Source organism: Rissa tridactyla, chromosome 3 (assembly GCF_028500815.1).
Source record: "Rissa tridactyla isolate bRisTri1 chromosome 3, bRisTri1.patW.cur.20221130, whole genome shotgun sequence".
NCBI classification, from domain to species: domain Eukaryota; kingdom Metazoa; phylum Chordata; class Aves; order Charadriiformes; family Laridae; genus Rissa; species Rissa tridactyla.
Window position 1 is genome coordinate 121,424,023 of NC_071468.1, and position 20,047 is coordinate 121,444,069.

A 20,047-nucleotide genomic window follows, 5' to 3' on the forward strand; every position below is an offset into this window, starting at 1 on the left:
AAGCAAGGAAAAAACCCCACCACCTATAGCATGATTTAGATTACGGCAACGGTGTATTGTAAACTTAGCCTTTGATATCAGTTATCACAATTCAGATTCAAAATCAGAGCTGAAATAGGACTTTATTTTAGAGTTTCAGTGCCAGGAAGGTTAATGGGTTATTGACAGCTTTAAGAATGAAATATCAGGGAGGAAATTAGAGCAAACATGTCTCATGAGCCAGCACACAGCATGGCTGGTTTTAATAGACCCGGCAGATCTTCTGTAGTAACGCCCCCATTAATAGTGCAGTTATCACTGTTTCCAGATGGCGTGATCATAAACTCACAGAGCTTTTGCAGGGACCTATAATTTATCCTGATCCTTTCCTCCTCTGGATTCACCCAGAAGGAAGACAAGTGGTATCACAGCCCACCCCAACTGTTTTGGGTTTGGGTTTTTTTTGTTTTTTTGTTTTGATTTTTTTTTTTTGCCAGGAAGTGTGGGGTGGGGGCAGGATTACATCTGGGGGTCCGTGGAGCCCACCAACAGAGACTGCTCCGAGTCTCTCTTGAATGAGAGCATCCACTGCTGTTCTCAACCACTTCCCACTTCACTCTTTCACTTGTACTGGGCTGGTCCATGGCCCATATTAGAAGGTAGGTTGCAGCTCCTTTGCACCCATTTTAGACCCTCTTTCGTTTTTTTTCTTTTTTTTTTTTTTTTTTTTTAAATCGGCCTTTTATTAACTGTGTGCACATCCATTCTCAATGAGTTTCACTCAGCCACTGCAGAATCATCATTACAGGTAAAAACTTGGAAAATTAGAAAATGGAGGGTGTTTTTAACTGTATTCTTGACAAAGCATATTCCTTGAAAGATTGACAAACTGCTTTAATCTTCACAGAAAGTATGGGTTTGAACACATTTGAGAGGCAGAAAAATAAGGGGTGTCTCATAAAGCAAACTGCAGCTAACGTGTTTTTCTCTTCCTATCTCCTGATACAAAGATGCAGCACTCTGAAAGGGCATGTCTCAAAACTATACTGAAATGATACAAGGTTCTTTTCAGAAATCTTGGCTCTTAATGTTTCTAGGAAGTCGGAGATACAGATGGCAATTTAAAAAAAAAAAAAAAAATCCTCATTGTAAATGCATTAAGAAATTTTACACTTCTCAGTTGAGATCCCTGGGTTACCTAAGCAAGTGTATATGTGAAAAAAGGTATCTACTTTTGGCCTTTAATTGTACAAAAAGGAACAACATGCATTACCAGTGTATTTCTTTGCCATGTCTGTCTTATACATTTTGGAGGAAGGGGTGGGAAAAGAAAGAAGGATCCAGCTTCTACTAAGCTCTGTTTGGTTTTGAAAACCAAAAGCCAACCCTGGCGCCTTAAATCTTGCTTTCATCAAGAAGATGGTAATTCCAAATAGTTAGCTGAATTTTGGTTAGTATAGCAGCAGGTCTCTTCATATCTTGCTTTTTGGTGTTTGTAAGTAAATACACATGATTTATAGAATATTTTATTTCAGTTATTTTGACTTTGTCTTTCACCTCTTTGACCTAGAAAATCTAGAGTGCTTTAATAAGCAGTGTCCTTGTTAGAAACTTATTATGTGGCTCTTTTTGGAAAGGCAAGTTGAGTATGTGGCATAGTGTAAGGAATTTTGATGTAATTTGTTTAGAAAGGCTGTTGCTTGACAAACCTTTTCTGAACAGGCTACATGGTAACTGAGAAATTGGATGTCTGGGGGCTGGACTGGGTAATGGACAATAGATGCTTTCACTTGTGTTGCCTGTTCAAATCCAATCTGTCAAAGATTGAAAATTGTTCCCTTTTCATACTGGGCAAGTGGCCTGTGAGTAATTAGTTGGTTGACTCTGCCTGGTGCCTGATTAAAATTTGCCCACAAGACAAAAATGCCACCCCATTTGGCACCCTGGCTGGTCGCTTCAAAAGCCAAAGCTGAATCAGCAGCAGTCTTTGCTATATACTCTTCCAGTTCAGAACCAAGATGTTTTATTGTGCAATGTGGACGTGCTTATATTTTGTTATTTTGTTGTCCCCAGGCTTGTTCTCCGTAACACCTGTCATAAGTACCACATGTAAGATAGCAAAAAGGGGTTGTTTCCTTGGGGGTGGATGAATTTCCTTCCCCTACAGAGGGCCAGGATCAATGCTTCACCCCGTCAACAGCTCAGGAATAAATAATTGCCCCAAAACACCCTCTACTCCATGATATCTCAGCTTTTGCTGGACTTAGCCGTGCAGCTTATTCGGTTGACTCATGCACAGCCAAAAACAAAGGGAGGAAATATTAGAACAATTAAGCAGCACCAATTTATCAAGGAAAAATAGAAGCTCACTAGAAATGGCAGCTTGTGGGTTCATCCAGCCTCAGGGCAGGGCAAACTTGGGGCCACCATTTCTGGGGCAGAAGCCCCAGCCTTTCATGGGGGGAATATTTCCACAAAGGTGAAGTGCTTTTGAGCAATTTCTTCAATGGACTAGGCACAAACATGCTTCTCTTTGACACAATGGTGGCTTGTGCCCCCTTTTTTTCCTCTCCCTCTTGCTTTCTTTTCATTAAGCAAACTGAATAATTACAGCAAAAAAAAAAAAAAAAAAGAAAAAAAAAAAGAAAACCACATGCTTCATTTATATTTAATGTCCAAGACTGAATTTAAGCTTGTGGGAAGCACGAAATCTCCCTCAAGCTTTTGAGGGTTCTATGCCCTGTGTGCCAACTGCTGGCTACTCCAAATCGGCGTTTATGGTCTTCCTGCTCCTATACGTGAACTCAGAATTTCTCTTGCGTGTCCAGTGCCCCCTTCTTCTTCTGTCCTACAACTATCATAAGCAGTAGATCCAGTTTTCTATAGTTTCCGCAATGACTGCTAATAGAGTTGTAGAGCCAAAAACTGGTTGGGAGAGGGTGAAGTAAGTTTTGGATGGAATTATATCAAGACAGAGAAGCCCTTCACTTCTTTATAGAGGAGATGATGTCATTAAGAGAGAAGAACCTGCAGAAATAGGGTTGGAAAGAAAAACAGCAAAGGAAGAGAGATGCTGGGCATCTCTGAGTGAGTGGGTGAGGGTGATGACTTATGGAAAGATGGGAAAACGTGATGGGAAGCAAGGGACGGATAAACTGAATCGAGGGGCAAAGACAGGGATAAACAGAAGGAAAGATTTAATTAAGGTTAAAGAGAATAGAGTTGGTAATAAAAAATTAGAAAAAAATGCTGTCATGAGGAACAGAGAAAGGTGAACAGGAAAATATGTCAAAAGAAGAAAATGAAAAGATTTCAGGTTATTGGGGAATATTTGTCTATTCTAAGAAATGAGTCAGTGCTGCACACTTTAGAAAACTGAGAAGGAAATAAGAATAAAGAAAAGCAAAGAAAAAAAGAAAACTGAGAAGGAAATAGGAATAAAAAAGCAAAGAAGAAAAGAAAAATTTCAGTAGATTACTATTTAAGGTTTATTTCTGAGCCTACTTAAAGTTTTAGCCTCATAGCTCCTGGTGAAAAGTCCAGGAGTGAAATAGCTAAGATCACTAGTTGGCTTTCAAAATCTCAATGTTAGAGTTTTACGTTGTAGACATTTTAGAGAATATATTATTATTATGCAATAATATATAATAACTAATGGCAAAATAGATAAGCTATGTTACAATATTGACTAGCAGGAAGAAACATAATGGTCCACTTACAAATTAGATATAAACTAACACAGACGGTTCCTTGTCTTGTCCAAAACCAAAAGCTTAGGGAATTAGACAATAAGGATTATTTTTTAACAAAAATTCTGTGTTTATTTGCGTTCTTTTTTATTCTGAAGTTTACTGCTTTTGAGATAATTATGTGTTTTGGGAAAGGAATGGTTGAGATGAGGAAATGCCTCCATTACACGTTGAACTTTTAGAAAGTCACACCTGCAGTCAAGACTCAAGTCTTAGAATAGCTCCGGCATCCAAAAAAAGTATTGAGATATATGAAAGGACAAAACATCCTGAGTACACCTAGGGCGATGAACTTTGTGGAACCAGACTGTAAGAATGACAAAATGGTGCTTTGGAGCTCTAAGATCTTTTGAAGACGTGATTCCCATTACAGGTGCTGAACATGTGGAAATACAGCTCTGCTCTCTTTAGAGTCCAGCTGTGCTTCTAAGTCCATTTTAATTGTAGCTGTTATTATCTATTGGTAGGAGTAATACAAAATTTGGGGCAACAGGTCAATTCTTCACCCAAAGGCTATCTGTCACAAAGGTGTACCTGTGATCCTGCGTATATGACTCTGTACCAATGCCTAAAAAGTAGGTCTTAGCCCCATTGAGGTGCCCCAGATTCTTCTCCCCTTAAAATCATGATCATGTGTGAGAGAGAATTTTCCTTCCCACCCATAAGGATTTGAGGGAGATGGTGTTGAACCCACCAGCTGGTGCATCATGATAATCTGCAGTAATCTCTACTAATTTAATCTGTTTTTTTCCATTTCATCCGTTTAGCATCTGAAGCCTAGTCTGGCTTCTCTTGACTACTTACCCCAGAGTATTTCTGCAGTACACTGGTAAAATGGGAAGCTGAAGAGTCAAAATCCCCACCATAAATGGGCTACAGTGGTGCATATTCCTGCCCTGTACAATGAAAATCAGCTTGTTCATTTACAGGACGTGCTGATGGAGGCTTCTGTGCAATATCATTTACAGCCGTGTTGTCTTTGTAGATGCCTTCTACGATGTGAGAACACTGATGAGTGGAGGGGGAAGGGGCCGACCTTCCACTTCCCATATGGAAAACATCTGTAACGGGCAACATATCTCTCTCTAAAGAAATGGGTTGCTGTTTCATAGTTTCTTCAAAGTGTTACACAGACAAAAGGTATCAACTTGAATTTTTACCGGGGGTGACTGTCCCAGCCTCTAGAGCCTTTTACCGTAATACCAAAGTATTGTTTTAAACGAGACAGGCAGTAATGTTTTACACTGTCTCACACAGAAAGAATGTAACATCAACTGGCAAAGTATAGAGTAGTCAAAGTGCTCCAAAAATAAAACAAAAGAAACAATATCATGCCCTTTTATTGTGGCCCCTTAACTCTAGTCCTCGGAGGACAGCACTGATTGATGTCGGTGATGCAACCTAAAAATTAATGTCAATTACCCAAAACAGAATGCACATGAGTGACGTTAAGAGTCTGATTTCTGTCCACAAAAGCCAGGAAATTCAGAGCTACTGGAGAGCCAAAAACCTGGATCTGACATTCCCATCTTACCAGCAGCCATTCTGCTGGGGGGAAGAGGAGAAACAAAGAAAAAGGGAGTTACACCATCACAATAAATAACGTGACTGAGACAACACACTCGCTTTTTGCTGAAGTCGAGATCCACCGGGTCCCATTAGCTTTAAGACCAGGAACTGCAATGTGTTCTAGGTTTGGGGCTCAGTAACTCCCCTACCACCTTTCTTCCTTTTTTAGTATAAACTCTTTTATTGATTTAGTAACAATAACCTTTAATGAGACCTAACTATCTCTTCATTTACAGTAATTATTTACTGCTCTTGTATTTCCAGCCATCGGAAGTGGGGGTGTTGCTGTCAGCATGATTAGCGCATGTTATGTATTTGATGCAATAATCGCGCATCCGAAGAGGATCGACCCCGCACTCTTTGATAAATGAACATGCAGTAATCGAGCTGTTCTGGTGTCAGCATGCACACAAATCAAAATGTTCTAACATCAAAGAAGTACTTATGAAAAAACTTTCATACAGGATTTAAATATTCCTCAATGTTATTAAAAAAATATGGGCTGCGATATCATGAAAAGCCCTTGATGGAGTTACAAGCGGGTAATCCATCTCCCTATTCGTAAGCCTCTATTTAATGACTGAACAGTGGCAATCAGCCAGAAGAATCTCATGGCCCGGCCAGTTTGTTTTCAGACAAGTATCAGCTTTGTAGATGTGCATATAAATGTGTGTCTTCTGTAAAACTGGATGCAAAAGAAAACGATGAGATGTGCTACTGAAGAAGAGAGAGTTTAGTGGGATGGGTCAGATTGCCGAGATATTGTTAATGGCATTCTTCTGTCCTAGAATTTGAAAATACTTTTCATTTAAGTAAAGTGTGCCATAGCAAGTAGCGTGTATAAGTGGGTCTGTGGAGAGGGAGCACAGCGTGAAAGTTCGGAGTCCGCCTAGTCATTTCATTTTCTTCACCACATAAATATTATTGCCCCCTCCACAGACCCGTCAATGAGAAACAACCAAAAGGAATGTTTAGTCAATTCTAGGAAGGACATTTTGGAATTCTACTTGGAATTCTGCTATTCTCAGCAACCATATGGTGTCTCTGGGATGGCTCATTTCGCCAAGACATGAAGCAGGTAAGGAATGGATGGACAGAAAAAGATTTGGAAAGGTTAGAGATAACTTGAGCCATACATTAGAGACGTCCATCCTTCATGTTTTTTCATCTTGCCTCATCAACCAGCTTTTCCAACATATGAATGTTGGAATATGAATATAATGTTTTTTAAAAAGTATAATGTAAAAAAAAAGCCTGACCTTCCTTGGGATCCCAAGTTTCTTGGTACATCCTTGCAGCTCGTAACTCGCCAGAAGCTCGTAGAAGGTGCAACAAGGGCTCTTTTCTGTAGAGGCTGCCTTCTGTGGGAGCCTGCAAGGCTTTGAGCAGTCTTGGCATGCTGACCAGCGTGCCATTAGCCCTGTTAGTGCTCGTTAGCCCCCTGTCTAAATACGTGAAGGAGTCTGTCTGTCCTGCGAGTGAAGAACTGCTGGGCAGAGACCCAGGACCACTCGCCTCCGGGGGATGGTTTGGGGCAGCAGGAGCAGGCCCTGCAGCGCGGGTGGTGATGTGGAGGAGACTGCCCTCTTCACATCTCCCCACTTGCTCGTTTACAAATGAAGCCACCCACAGTCGAGCTCTTAATGTGCTCGGCATGTTTCAGCGTTGAGACCCTAATTGCAGGCTGTCGGGAGATGGTGAGCAGGGCCACTGTCACGCAGACCGAGTCAGGGGATCTGGTGTTGTTCACAGATGACCAGATCATTCCCGTCAGCGATTATTTTTTTTTTTCTTTCTTGTATTCGCTTTGCATATACTGAAGAAATCTGTTCTTCATGCTGCTCTCTTTTCCACATCCTCACGCTTAGATCTGGCTTGAATGGGATAAATGTGTCATTACTTTGCCATGGCTGGCCAATACTAAAACGGGTTGTTTTTTAAGGGAGGAGCATCTTCCTGTGATTATCACCAATTACAAGTAAAGTGTTAACTGTTCAAAGGAATTAACTGCTCTGCTTCATGTTTTTTACAGGCAGATTGCATCCTTTGCACAAGGACTAGGACATCTTGCATATAATTAAAGAATAACCTTTAATTGCCTAAGTTATAAATGCTTCCCGTCATCAAAACCCAAATAGCTGTATCAATATATGCCTGGATTATAGTTCAAATTAGGGATGGAGCTTTGTTTTGAACGATAATGGCATGTGGCTTTCATACTTTGTGGGCCATTTTTTAAAGTTTGGATTTGATCCTGGTCTTCAGAAGTTCAGGAGGGACCAGAAAAACGTATTTTGATTCAGGGCTATTTCTAATATAAATGTCATAAAACTGGGTAGTGTATAATAATTTATTCTGCTGCTAAAATATTGTTTTAACCGGTTAAACTGCTGCAGCACTTGGAATTTTTCTCCAGCGTGTTGCAGAAATACACGTGCAAGATCGATTGGATGCCATTCTGCAGCCTAATCCTGGGTAATTTATTCAGTTTTACCTGAGAGAAACGTCCAAATATATGTTCTTCTGTTTTTAATCAGCCCAACTACAATTGATTCAACTTTTGCCTGAATAAGGAGTGAGTAAAAACTGAGCGAGAGCCTCAAGATTTGGCTCTTATTCATTAACCTCAGGGCAGACTTCATTTTGTATGATTTTTAAGCTATTAAAATGTTGGTTGGCTTCCATTCGAGCTCAAATTCCTAATATCACCAAATAATTATGTGTAGATGATGAAATGAAAAAACAGGCGTGTAGTCTCCAAACGCGCATTTCAGTCTGGGTGGCTGAAATGGCTCATAACATTCAATGCATGAAAATGGGGTGGATTGAATAAATTAGCAGAATCACAAAAGGAAACCACTATAGGAAATAGTTTTACACGTGTAATCACTGAAATACTCTAGTGAATGTGTCAATCTGTACTAAATAAATATATTTGTTTATAGACATGCTCTGTATTAGCTTCCACTCTTTCACAGCACTTTGCCAAACAAAATCCCACTAGAAGTAGGATGTTCGCACCCGAGTAGGAGTTTCTTGGATAAATATTTTTTCTATATTGAGACCAAAACCGCTTCTACAAATTTCAGACTTTGATTGAAATAGTATATTTCTTTTGCCTTTTTTTTTTTTTAAATGCCTTTTTTTTTTTTTTTTTTTTTTTTCCCTTCCCATCTCCTTCACTGGCAACCGCTGATGCATTACCTTAATTCCTCTTACCTCCCACCGCTCCGGTGTGCGGGCGCCCGGCTGCAGACGGAGTGCATCCGTCAGTAAAGAGCGTGGCTAGAAGTGGCCGCACCCGAACGCCGCCACCAGCAAAGGGCCTCGGAGCCTGAGAAAATTCCTCTGTTTACAGACTGACTCTCTCTGCCCTGCCTTGTCGGTTGGGTTCTCGTTTCCCCGGTGCAAATGCTTCATTGAATCAAAGGGAGACCGGAGATGCTGTGCCCTCCGCAGAGAGCCTTCACAGGATGTTTTCAGGGGGTGGGGGAAGAGAAGTGTGTTGCACAATGTCATTAGATGCTCCCTTTCATTACAGTTGCAACCGTTTCAGGAAAAGAATGTAGGTGAACTGTCTGGTTTTGCCCAAATAATTTAATTTATTTCAAAGTAACACCCGCTCCTCCTATCCAATAACTGCCAATTTTAGCATGCATTTCTGTACATCTGGTATTTCAGTCATTACAATGGAAGATGTAATGTAATGAAAATAATAATTACGGAATAGCATACAGTGTTTTCAAAACGCCGTGTATTAGCTCTGTAATCAAGCGACCCTCAAGAAGGGTTTTCAGTGGGTGACAGTATTTCTGTTTCAAAGGCAGGGGAAATTGAAACACGGAGACATTAAGTGGTTTGTCTGAGGCCACACAGCAAGTAAGTGTCAGAGCTGGGAGCAGAGCCCAGCCCTGGCTCCTGCCCTTGTACTCAGACGACTGTACCACACCATATTGTTTCCAAATAAATTCGCTAAAAATCATATGCTGAGCCCATGAGCAGCAGTGCCACGGAGGGGGAATTTAACCTCTTCTGTCACTTCCTACAGAAAAACCCCTGAGCCTCTACAGCAGTAGAAGGAAACCTTAAAAAGTTAAAAAAAAAAACAAAACAAAACAAAACCAAAAACCACCATCCTTGGAGAAAGGGAGCCATCCAGATTATTTCATGCTGAATTACTCTCAGGTTGAAGGAGGTTTTGGTTTTAGTGGTATATTTTCACATGGGAGTGCTGTGACTGTGCAGTGCCCTGAGTCATAAACCAGAGGTTTGGGTATCTAACCATACCTACAGCCTTCTCTTTGTACCTCTCAAGGCTTCTTGCTTTAACTTCTTTCTCAGACATAATAAATTTGCCCGTACGCATTATTGCTGCCATACAGCTCAAGCAGCGAGTTGAGACACATCAGAAGAGGAGACGTTGGCCTCTGAGCAACTCAAAGGGTTTTGACCAGTTTGACGTAAAGCGGTAAAAATTGTTAGTGAAATAATTGCGATGCTCATGAGGAGATCAGGGATACTCAGGAACCGCCGCCATTTCCATCGCGGTGGGGGGAATAAGGTTAACCACGCTGGGGTCCAACAGGTCGTACCCATCAAGGTCTGGTGCCTCACGGAGACCTGCTGTGCGCTCTGCCAGTAGCATGTCATGGGCAGACAGTTGTGGGCCCCTAGACCCACGGCAATAACAACTTGCCATATTTCGGCTTGCTCTGCAGGAGAAGCAACAGCCTGCTCCCTCGGTCCAGGGAAGGGTGGTGATGGAGCCCAGCTACAGGATTTGCAGCCTGGGGGAAGGAATTCCTCTCTCTGACTGTGAACGGGGAGCAGTGTGCGGTTGAAGTAGGGCTCAGAAGAGGAATTTCTATCAGTGTGCTAAGCAGCGTCGCCTTTTCTCTGACAATTAAAAAGGGTTTCTTGCTCTCAGACAAATAAAGCCTATTAAAGTTGGTGGCAGTGATGGGAAGAACTTTGCGAAAATATGTTTGTTTTGCAAAACTGGCTGCCAAGTATTGTTTTATAGTTCCATTTTTTCCTTCCTTCACTGTTTACAGTACCCTCTGAGAAACTTAAAATCATCTCTCTCTCTCCCTACCAATTTTGTTCTTTTTTTCTTTTGGCAGATGTTGGTACCCCACTCCCACACCCCAGTTCTTGCTGCAACAGAAGCCATGATCCTTTTGCCTTGTTTTTCTTTCTTATAATACCAGCCCAGCCCTGAGAACAGCATTTTCTAGTTAACTGCAGCATCGCAAATTTGGCCAAATGAGCTGAAGGACAGCAGTACAAGCCCTACATTTTGTTCTCCTTCCACTGGTGGTATCGTATGAGGTGTCTGAGAAATCCATTTGGTCCTTGTTTTTCAGAGATCCTACGTTTCCATCAGCCTTGGGAATGTTGTTATTCCCAGTAGCAGAGAGCAACAATAAAAAAGTTGGGTAGTTGAGATCTAGACTAGGTTCTTTAACAGACTTGGATGATAGATCCTGGATATATCCTGTTCTTGGACACAGCAACATAGTTTTATGTGATTATTGAAAAAGTTTACGCCGCTGGCAGATAAAAGGTAAACCAAAGCCCAGAACTGACTTTGCTGGAAAGCGTTTTGTTACAAGCCGTTGAAGGGTGATTTACTGAGGCAGGGCTTTTATCAGCGCGTGAAGTTTGTGGTCGCCTACGTAAAGTGTGCTGGTGATCTGGGCCACTTTCCTGGAGGTGGCTGTGAAAGGTGGTTCCTTTCCCAGTGTGGAAGCCACTGCTGTCGCTGGTGTCTCACTGGGTGGCTGAAGACTCCGGGAACCGACCTGAGGAATCAAGTTGTTTTGTTGGTGTTTCTTACACCTAACTGCGGTTTCTTGGGGGCTAGCTTAAGCACAGATGTGGTTGTGCTTCCAAAGGGACCGTTACTGTATGGATAAACGGATGCTGTAACTTTCAGCACATTGGTCTGGGCCCATCATAAATGAAATCCATGAGATTTCGTGAATACCGAGTGGCAGGCCATCCAGAGCATCCTACGAGTTCATAAGCTACTAAACCTGGGTGTTCATAGATAGATATTTGGGATTTGTTATTCATTATTGACCATGTCCTAGACATTATATACAGAAAATGTCCCCTCACCCTCTGAGTAATATCAGACATCTGTGCTTTGGCCACTGATTAAAGATGGGTTTGTAGAATTACAGCCTTCAGTGCCATTGTTTTAAATTGGAGAGAGAAATACCCATTATATTTCTTTTGTAACACGTATGCACTTTTAATAAGGAGAGTTTATATCTAAACAAATCTATCTAAACTTAAACAGAAGCAGCTAATTCTAAACAACATATGGATTTTCTTCTTTAAACAATGTTGCTTGTATTTTGCCTCCTAAACTAATTATTATTTTAATCTCTAAATAAGCTGACACTTCTTTGCATGTGGTTTGTCTATGCAGGCTGGGAAAAATTAGAGGAGTAACCTTTTAATCACAGGGGTTTTAATGTAGATGTTTTTATGTACAAAGAGCTATGAATCTGTCCAGGATGATTTGTTTGATATTATGGAGGGCTAATGAAATTTCAAAGTTAGCATTCCCCAAATAAAATGGAAAGAAGACACGGGGAGAAAAGGAGCAGATTTAAAAGTAGAGAATCTTTGTGTTTTATGGGTTCCAGGTTATTTGGAATGGAATGAAAGTTAATGCTACATCCTTTTTTCCATCCTGCCAGCCAGTGTCTGATCCAAGAATGTCTCTTATTTAAAGGGCAGGGCTCCCTCCACTGTTCTTAAATAAAGCCTTTCACTGTCTGAGATCCAGTCCTCCCCGATTTTCACAGTAACATTGTAAGACTGCATGAAGAGAATTATTTAATGAAAAGAAGTTTTGCATATGATTCCCCTATCATAAGCCTGTTCAAGTCATATGGTTCGATTTACATTTATGCAAATATCAGAGAATAGAGTAAAATTACCAAAGGAGGGAAGGACCGTGGCATGTCACAAACAAGATGTGCCTATTTGTATTTATGTTTGCTAATGAAGTTCAGCCAGGACTTGCTCTTTGATTTTGATGTCTCTGTCTGCCATTCCACTTTTTGCATTGTAATTAAACCACTTGCCCACACACATGCAAGAGGACACCAAGAAAGGGAGACTTCAAGTTTTAAAAAGGCTGTTCTGTAACTTGCTTATACCAGACCCATAATTCAGGATTTATCATCTTTAAGCGAGACAACAGACCTGTGGTATGACATTGTGCCTCAGCTTTTAATGTAAGCAGAACTGCAGATTTAAACCAAAGGAGAATTTGGCCCAATAAACTTTAGTGTCTAGGATGCCCGCTGGAGATGTTTTACCCTAGACTTTCCAAATTTTATCCCAAAAAAGAATTAAACGTCTGTCCACTCAAAAATCACAGCTGTTTCTTTCACTTGACAAAACTTCTCTTTCTCGTCGTGCTACAGCTGTGAAATTATTCACTAGGGTAAAATATTAACTGGAAACCATTTCTAGCTAAGCTGCCTGTTCTGAAGTCTTAGTTTCCTAATCTGATATGTTACCTAATTGAGGAGTACTCACATCTTCAGGTCTGGCTGGGACTTTTTTCTGTAAATCACAGCTTTGGTATATCTTGTGTTAATAAACACGTGATTATCTGCCCCTAAACTGGTTCTATGACCTCTTCAGTAAACTGTCCCATTTCATGTGACCTACTGTAGGGACAGGAGTTTCTTCTTCATGGAGCAGTTCTTCGTGGTGCTTCTTAACACGCTCCCTTGGGCTACCAGTACAGGAGAGACATGGGACCAAAAAAGAGAGTAGAAAATGGACGATTTGCATGAAATTTGAGGAGTTACTTGACCAAGGCCTTTTGTTACAGGTTGCCTTTTTGAGCTGTTAGTTTTCCCTTCTTTCACCAAACTAAGGGCAAAGCATGGTCTTGCTTTTAGGTGTCTGACAGCAGTGAACACGGCTCATCTTTTCTGCTTCATCGTACCTCCTTTCAGGCTGCTGGAAAAAAACCTACCTTCATTTATTAAATAACGATAGCATTCCCAGAGAAGATCTTCATATCAGAATTCAATGTGCTTTGATAACTTGAAGGAGCAACATTTTCAAGGTAGGGTTCCTCTACTAAAGGCAAATAGAGGATGCCTGAGAAGCCATGAGAAGGTTCTTCACATGGTGCCTAGACGGGCTGGGGTCAGGACTGGGAAGGAGAGGACTAAGCAGCAGAATCTTTATGCCTCTCCCCTAAATGGGAGCAAATGGCAAGAGTGGACTGGGCAAGATGAAGTTCGTGTTTCTGCTTTCCCTTTGGTCCAGCCTGCTCAGCCTCTGGTTGTGGGTAGCAGCAATCTCTCCTTTCACTTTTAATGACGTTGGAGAAGGGGATGCAAAATCTTGTCATATGATAGCAAGGAGCAAGAAGAGTTTCTGTGAGAGCTAGATTGGCCAAATAAGGTTCTATCAACTTTTCAGAGCATGAAATCCATCCTGGCAAGGTGCACTGTGTAATTTGTGCCAAGCTAGGTGATTTCCCATGTCTAAAAGGTGGTCCCTTGACCACCAGTGCACATAGCGGGTACGATAACAGGCTGACGGACCTTCATCCATGGCAAAAAGTCAGCCCACAGCAGGAAAAATCAAAACACAGGCTGGTCGACAGTAATTGTTTAGAGAAAGCACACAAAAAATTTGGATGCAGTAGACACTTTTCCAAAAAGGGCTCCAGGAGGGACCATGGGCTTCCGTTATCTCCTGACACTGGGCTCTAGCAAGACGTACCCACCAAAATGGATACAGCTATGGTTTACCATTTTAATCCCACATCAAGAGACTGCATCATCCTCTATCTGTAATTCTGAGACAAATAATCATATTTTAAAAAAAATAAAATTGGATACTGCCAAAGTGGCATAAAGTACCCAAAAGTGTCATCCAAACTCTTTACGTTATATCAAACCACATTAAATGACTGCCACATACATATAAACTCTCTCTTGCAAGGGCACATATGCATATAGGTTTTATAAAAAACATCGTGCTGCTTCTCTTCACAGTTCTTGGCATGGAAAGGTACGTCTTTTAGTCTCACAAATTCATCTGTGTATGTCTTAAAGATGTATGGTATAACTCCAAACTATGGGATGACTGTAAAAGAGTTTTGCTATGCATAAAAGCATTTTGGAGGTTAACCTTTATTATCTAGCAATGTATGAAAATAAGAACAAAGTGTTATCTTGCTATGGAATGGGATGAATCAAACTTTCTCCTCTGAAATACTGATTTTCAAAACAGTTACCTTTAAGCTGAGGTTGAAGGTAAAGATTGTTTCTGGGTAAAATGCTTCAATTTATGGCTAAATTCCGTAATAAAATATGCATATATCAGAATCGCTTTCTCTGGCTTGGGAAGGAAAAATGCCTTGTTTTCATTATTGGTGAACTTCAAAAATGGCTTCAGGAATTTTGTTGGTTCTTTCCAAAGAAATTGAACTTCGGGCAGAGATTAAAGCAGAGGAAATTTCAGCCCAAGGGCAAATGTTTCAGAAAGTTTAAAGTATGTGAAACAGGGAGTTAAGTAGGAAATAGTTTTCGATCCTAACTATAGCCACACTAGTTATAATATATTGCTAAATATAGACTGGTGGGTGTGTTCAACTTTCTGAAGGTGTTATCCTCCCTCCTATGAAACTTGCTTCTAAAGTGACCTTTTTAGGGCTATAACTGAGCGTATAATATTGCCCATGTTGGAAAATGTTAAACTGCATTATTTCCCAGGTAAGCCCAGCCAAGCCCAACTTTGCTTTGCAACCAAAATTCCTTTCGCAAAATTCAACCTTTTCTCTTTCATGTGGATCCAGCTTTATACTCGGGTTCATTTATCTTCGAGCAAACTGCACAATAGCCCTGAGTATTTTGTTTATGTGTTAAAGGTTGTCACGTGGGTTATAAAGCTCTGTAAAAATATTGGGGTCAAAGAGCTAAAAACATTACTTTTGCATCGACTTCAAAATGCCAGCCATAATGGTTTGGGCAAGCTGCAGATCCAAACTCCCTTGGCCTTGCTGCTTGTGGTTGTGGGAATATATTGGATCCTTTCAAAATTATTGGCTAGGCTGTTTTTGTGCATTTCGTGTTTGGGTGTAGAGTCTTCGGATTTTTATTTTTTTTCATTTTTTTATTTTCTGTTTGCGGTGATACTGTCATGTCTGATGACTGGCTATACATCCCAGAGCTAATAGTCTGCTCTTTGACTTTGGTGGCATATGCTGCTAGATCTCTATATGGAGGTATGGTGTTAATGTAAAGGATGCTGTAATCAACATCTTGTACATATTTCCTTTTGCATGTTCCGTGTCTGTAAATGTCTCTCTGAATACACGCTTGCTGTTTTTGAAACCATTTCCTTACCGTTCGGTATAAATCCTATTTATATACAAAGTTGTTTGAGGTTCTCCTTTGCTCGTAGTGATACTCCACTAATTCTAGTTTAAGAGAGGAGAAACCGATCTCGCTTAAGTTAATTAGGAAATTGGTAGAGCCACTAAAAATGGTAGTTATATATGGCACTTTCTAAGGGCTTGAACTTAAGAGGTACAAAATAAATCCGACGAAGCACTAACAGTAATGAAGTAGGTGACTATATTTTCTTTTTCAAAACTAAATGACTGCTGAAGGTGAACCAAATAAAGCAAAAGTATTTAAACTACTTTCCTTTTTGAAGATATCGTTAATATCACACAACAAAAGCAATACATTTTTAAACTGAGAATATCCCCTTAAAATATAAGGTTTCCAGTGTGCCTGGGGTAAAAAGGGATATTTTCCTATATTGATTCAGAAGGAGATGTTAAAAATGCATGAAAGGTATTTTAGTAAGACAGTGTCACAGGATCTTTTAAAATTCTCTTCTCAAATGCTATTTAACTCTTGGGCTGCTTTACCATTGGAAACACTTGATCCCGGGTTACGGTATATGGGATATCAAATTATTTTGTACTGACCAGAGGGTCTTTAAGATTAATTTGGTTTTGGGGGAATGGAGATTGTGCCAGTGTCTGTTTACATAGCTTTAGACTCAGACTAAAAATTAAGTTTGGAAAACTGTAATTATTCAGTAATTTACAGACTATTAAGATAGGTTAGAAATGATTCTTGAACATAGTGAATAGACAACACGTGCTTATAAAGGACAAACAGATTCAGCATAATGGTGGATTTTTGGCCTCATCTATTTTGCAGGCAATTAACAAAATAGGATGTTACATTTTTGCATATCTCTCGCTCTCCCGAAATAGAGTCGCTAACCACTTGTTAACCACACTGATTTTTTAATAGACAGAGCGGTTGCTTATAGCTTCCCCACCAGAAATGTTCAGATTAAGCCCGCTATTAGATTGCAGCCAGAATAGTCTACAAAACAGGAAGAAAGCCTTGCCTTTCTCTCTGCCTTCTTCCCTTGTTTAAGTTGATGTGATAATTCATTACAGATTTTCTCTTTCTTTGACAGAGTGCCTACCGCAGAAATGGGATGACTTTTCTCGCCTGCTAGTATGGCTGGGGCTGCAGCAACAGGAAAGACAGTGTTATATTAAGGTGATTTTCTTTTCCCCCTCCATGGAAAGAAAAAAAATACCAGCTCCGATGTCTCCGTGTACCAGTGAGTGGGCTGGTTTGTTGTGACTATCTGCTGGCTGACTCTGTCTCTTTTTCCAGCCCCCTCAATCGTTATTCTTGTTTACTAGCTGGAACATTTAGCTAATTAATGGCAGGATGTTTGGGATAGGGTGTAGGTGGACAAGAATGTGGATCAGACAATGCTGAAGTTTGCAGGGGACTTGCTGCTGTCAGCTTCTTTCTGAAATGATGTGTCGTTTTTTCATTCAAGCGTTTGGAAGGCTGTATGTTCTCCCAGAGATGTTGTTCTGTAAAGCAGGATGGGGCAGGAAGAGGCCAGAGATAGACCAGGTTATGTAGGTTTATTTAGGTTATGTAAAGGTTTTATCGGCTTTCCTTGTCATTTTTACAAAAAGGCAAACTGATTTCCACTATTTTCCGCTGATGTCTCGCAACTCATTTTTAAGCGTTCAGGCAGGGCCACCCAGTTTAATCCAGGAAGGGGCTTTTTGATGAGGGTAACCTTGCGAGTTCAGATCCAAAGATATTCAGAACACGGTTCAGGTACACTGTGCTTCAGCAGCTGGAGCCCTGTCTTTTTGCAGACCCAAGGACAGGCTAAGTGGTCAGCCCCAAATTCTCAATATTTACATCTCCTGAGGCTTGAGCCACCGCTCTCTGAAATCACGGAAAGCCCGTGCACTGATTTGGTACTGGATTGGGCCCCTATTCAGAAAAATATGTCCTAAAGTAGTTAAATAACTGAGTCTCTCTCAGTGGTTCTAGGCAAAGGCTTAACGTTCTGTACTTTCTCAGCGTCTGCTGCACGGAGCAGATGTTGTCTCTGGTGTTGACAAAGGCAGCGTTACTGTTGGATTTGGTTAAAGAAGAAATGGGCTCTTTTTTGCCTTTTTTTTTCTTTAATATTTTAGTTCGCGTTGTTTGTTTTCAGATTCATTTTTTAAATCTCAGTCCCTCCCTCTACGCTTCTTCCTGTCCCCGGCTCCCCCAGCCTCCGCCGGCTTCGCAAACACAGTCAGTTCTTCCCATAAAAACTGTACAAATATAGAGCAAACCACGATGATGCTTGACCAGAGAAAAGGGCTCGTGCTTCGGCCCGTCGTCAGCATCTACAGGCACGGACTGCTCGTGTCCCTGTGGAACCCCCTGGGTTTGTTTCAGCTGCCCTCAGCCCAGGCTTGAAATCTAAGTTAAACCCTCAAATTAAGACAGAGCACTCAAGGGATCGAGAGGAATCGAGAGGAGATCAGCAAAATACTACTTTCATATAGAGCAGCCGTCCTCCTCCTTCGTGCTTAGTATGCGAGGTCTTAATTTTTACTCCCACTGTGTGCTCTTGTGGTCGGTTCTAAGTGGGTTTGTTGCCCTGCTTTCCTGGACCTGCTTGCAAAAAACTTTAAAAAAAAAAAAAAAAAAAAATATTTTAAATAAAGAGAAAAATGTCTCTTCTCTTTGCAACCAAAATACTGTAAACGTGAAAACTTTGTACATCAAATATTGCCGCCATTCATAAATTGCTTTTTTCTTTTACCTGCTTACGCTTCTGTTTTCTGGAATTAATTGTGTGTAAAGGACTAAAAGTAATGTGTATGACGCAGTGTATTAAACGAGGGAGGGGGGGAAGTTTTCTGATGTTCCATCTGTGCTTCTTGAAATATATGATTAAACTTTTCTTTTTATCATCACTCTTATTTTTCTTGGCGTCCTTAATCATGGAAAATTATACGCTTGCTGTAAACATCCAGCCTTTTTAAAAGGACACCAGCATTTATTGTATTTGGTTTCGATCTGCAGGGATATAGACAGAAGAAACCGTTTCAGGCACCGGGCACTGGAATCAAAATTCCTTCCGTAGCTGTATCTCTCCCAGCTTTTACATTTTAAAATATGCATAAGCAGGGAAAATACTGGCACTTATTTTTTACTGGTCTACTTAAAGTCCCAGAGAATGAAGACTCAACATACATTTCTCTCAGAAATATGACAGATCATGTTTTTGTTGGTCTGCTGTATGTTTGTCTATCTTGAACAGGCTGACAGGCAATTATTTATAAAATCTGGGTTTGCCCAGCAAACCCATATAATAACCTTTCACTTCTCTACACAAGCCAGTGAGCTGAATTTAGAGTAAAACAAGGTAGGTTATGTCTCCCTATCTTGGACTAACCCAGCTTATTCTCATTTTTGGGAAGTAATCACTTTTTTTTTTTTTTTTTTTTCTCATTTTCAGAGTGTTCTTTAACGCTTTAAAACAAAAATGAGAGCACTCGGGCTGGTGCTGCCTACGGCGTGTGTCTTAGCACCACTTTACCTGCTGCAGAAGCAGAGAGGGATGTTTAAGCTGGTACCACACATTTTGTCTTAAGCTTTTTTTCTTTATGACACGTATAAAAATCAGTTTGAGTTTCAATTAACGGCTGCGAGTGAGCAGTTTTTTGCTCGTGTGATTCCAACTTGCAAATCGTTCTGATTCTTAACAAGGATTTATAGTAACTGAATCAGGTTATGCCGATTATTTAACGTCGGTTACCTGACGAAGGGAAACAGAACCAATTTCAGGAGGAATAAGGCTGCACAGCATTTGAAGGAGTATGAGATTGTCTCACAATTCAGTGTCTGCCTGGCTGTGTGGTTATATTACCTAGTTTTTTTTTTGGTTTCTCAGTCCAGCTAGCCACAAAACAGGGGTAATAATTCAGCCTGAAAATTGTCAGAGGTGGGGGAGCCACAACGCAGGTTTCTAATTGGGCTTCACCTCATTTCCTGGCCTGTCCTTCCTCAGGCTCTCTTCTGAGAAAATAAAACCCTTTAAAAGGCTCTTCTCTTCGTCTGGAAATCGGGAGAAGCTGACAGTGCTCTATATTTCTCCGGGGACACTCAGGACCATGCAGAATTTGCCCCCGTGGGTTTTCAGAGTACGCTGCTTTTTGTCGAGTGAAGATCTCACTGGGGGGGGGGGGGAAGTGTTTTCTGGCACTTCTTGAATTTAGATGAACCTGAGCGTCGTGTTAACGTTCTGCCATCAGCCGTGGGCAGCTCTCATAAAATGTTTTACAGCTTCCCGTCTAGCTCATACAGAACGTTTCATAGTACATAAACACTTCTACTAATAATTTAAGGATA

The 20,047-nt window shown here is 40.8% G+C and overlaps 1 protein-coding gene across 6 annotated transcripts in view; it reads left to right on the forward strand.

Annotated features, from left to right (window-relative positions):
- SUPT3H (SPT3 homolog, SAGA and STAGA complex component) overlaps window positions 1-18,563 on the forward strand; it is a 292,380-nt gene extending 273,817 nt beyond the window's left edge. For all 6 annotated transcript variants that reach the window (XM_054194657.1, XM_054194653.1, XM_054194655.1 and 3 more), the window contains one exon: window positions 16,797-18,563. In XM_054194657.1, coding sequence (XP_054050632.1) covers window positions 16,797-16,838 — 42 coding nt within the window. In that variant the 3' untranslated portion in view covers window positions 16,839-18,563. The remainder of the gene's footprint in view (window positions 1-16,796) is intronic.
- The last annotated feature ends 1,484 nt before the right edge of the window (window positions 18,564-20,047 follow it).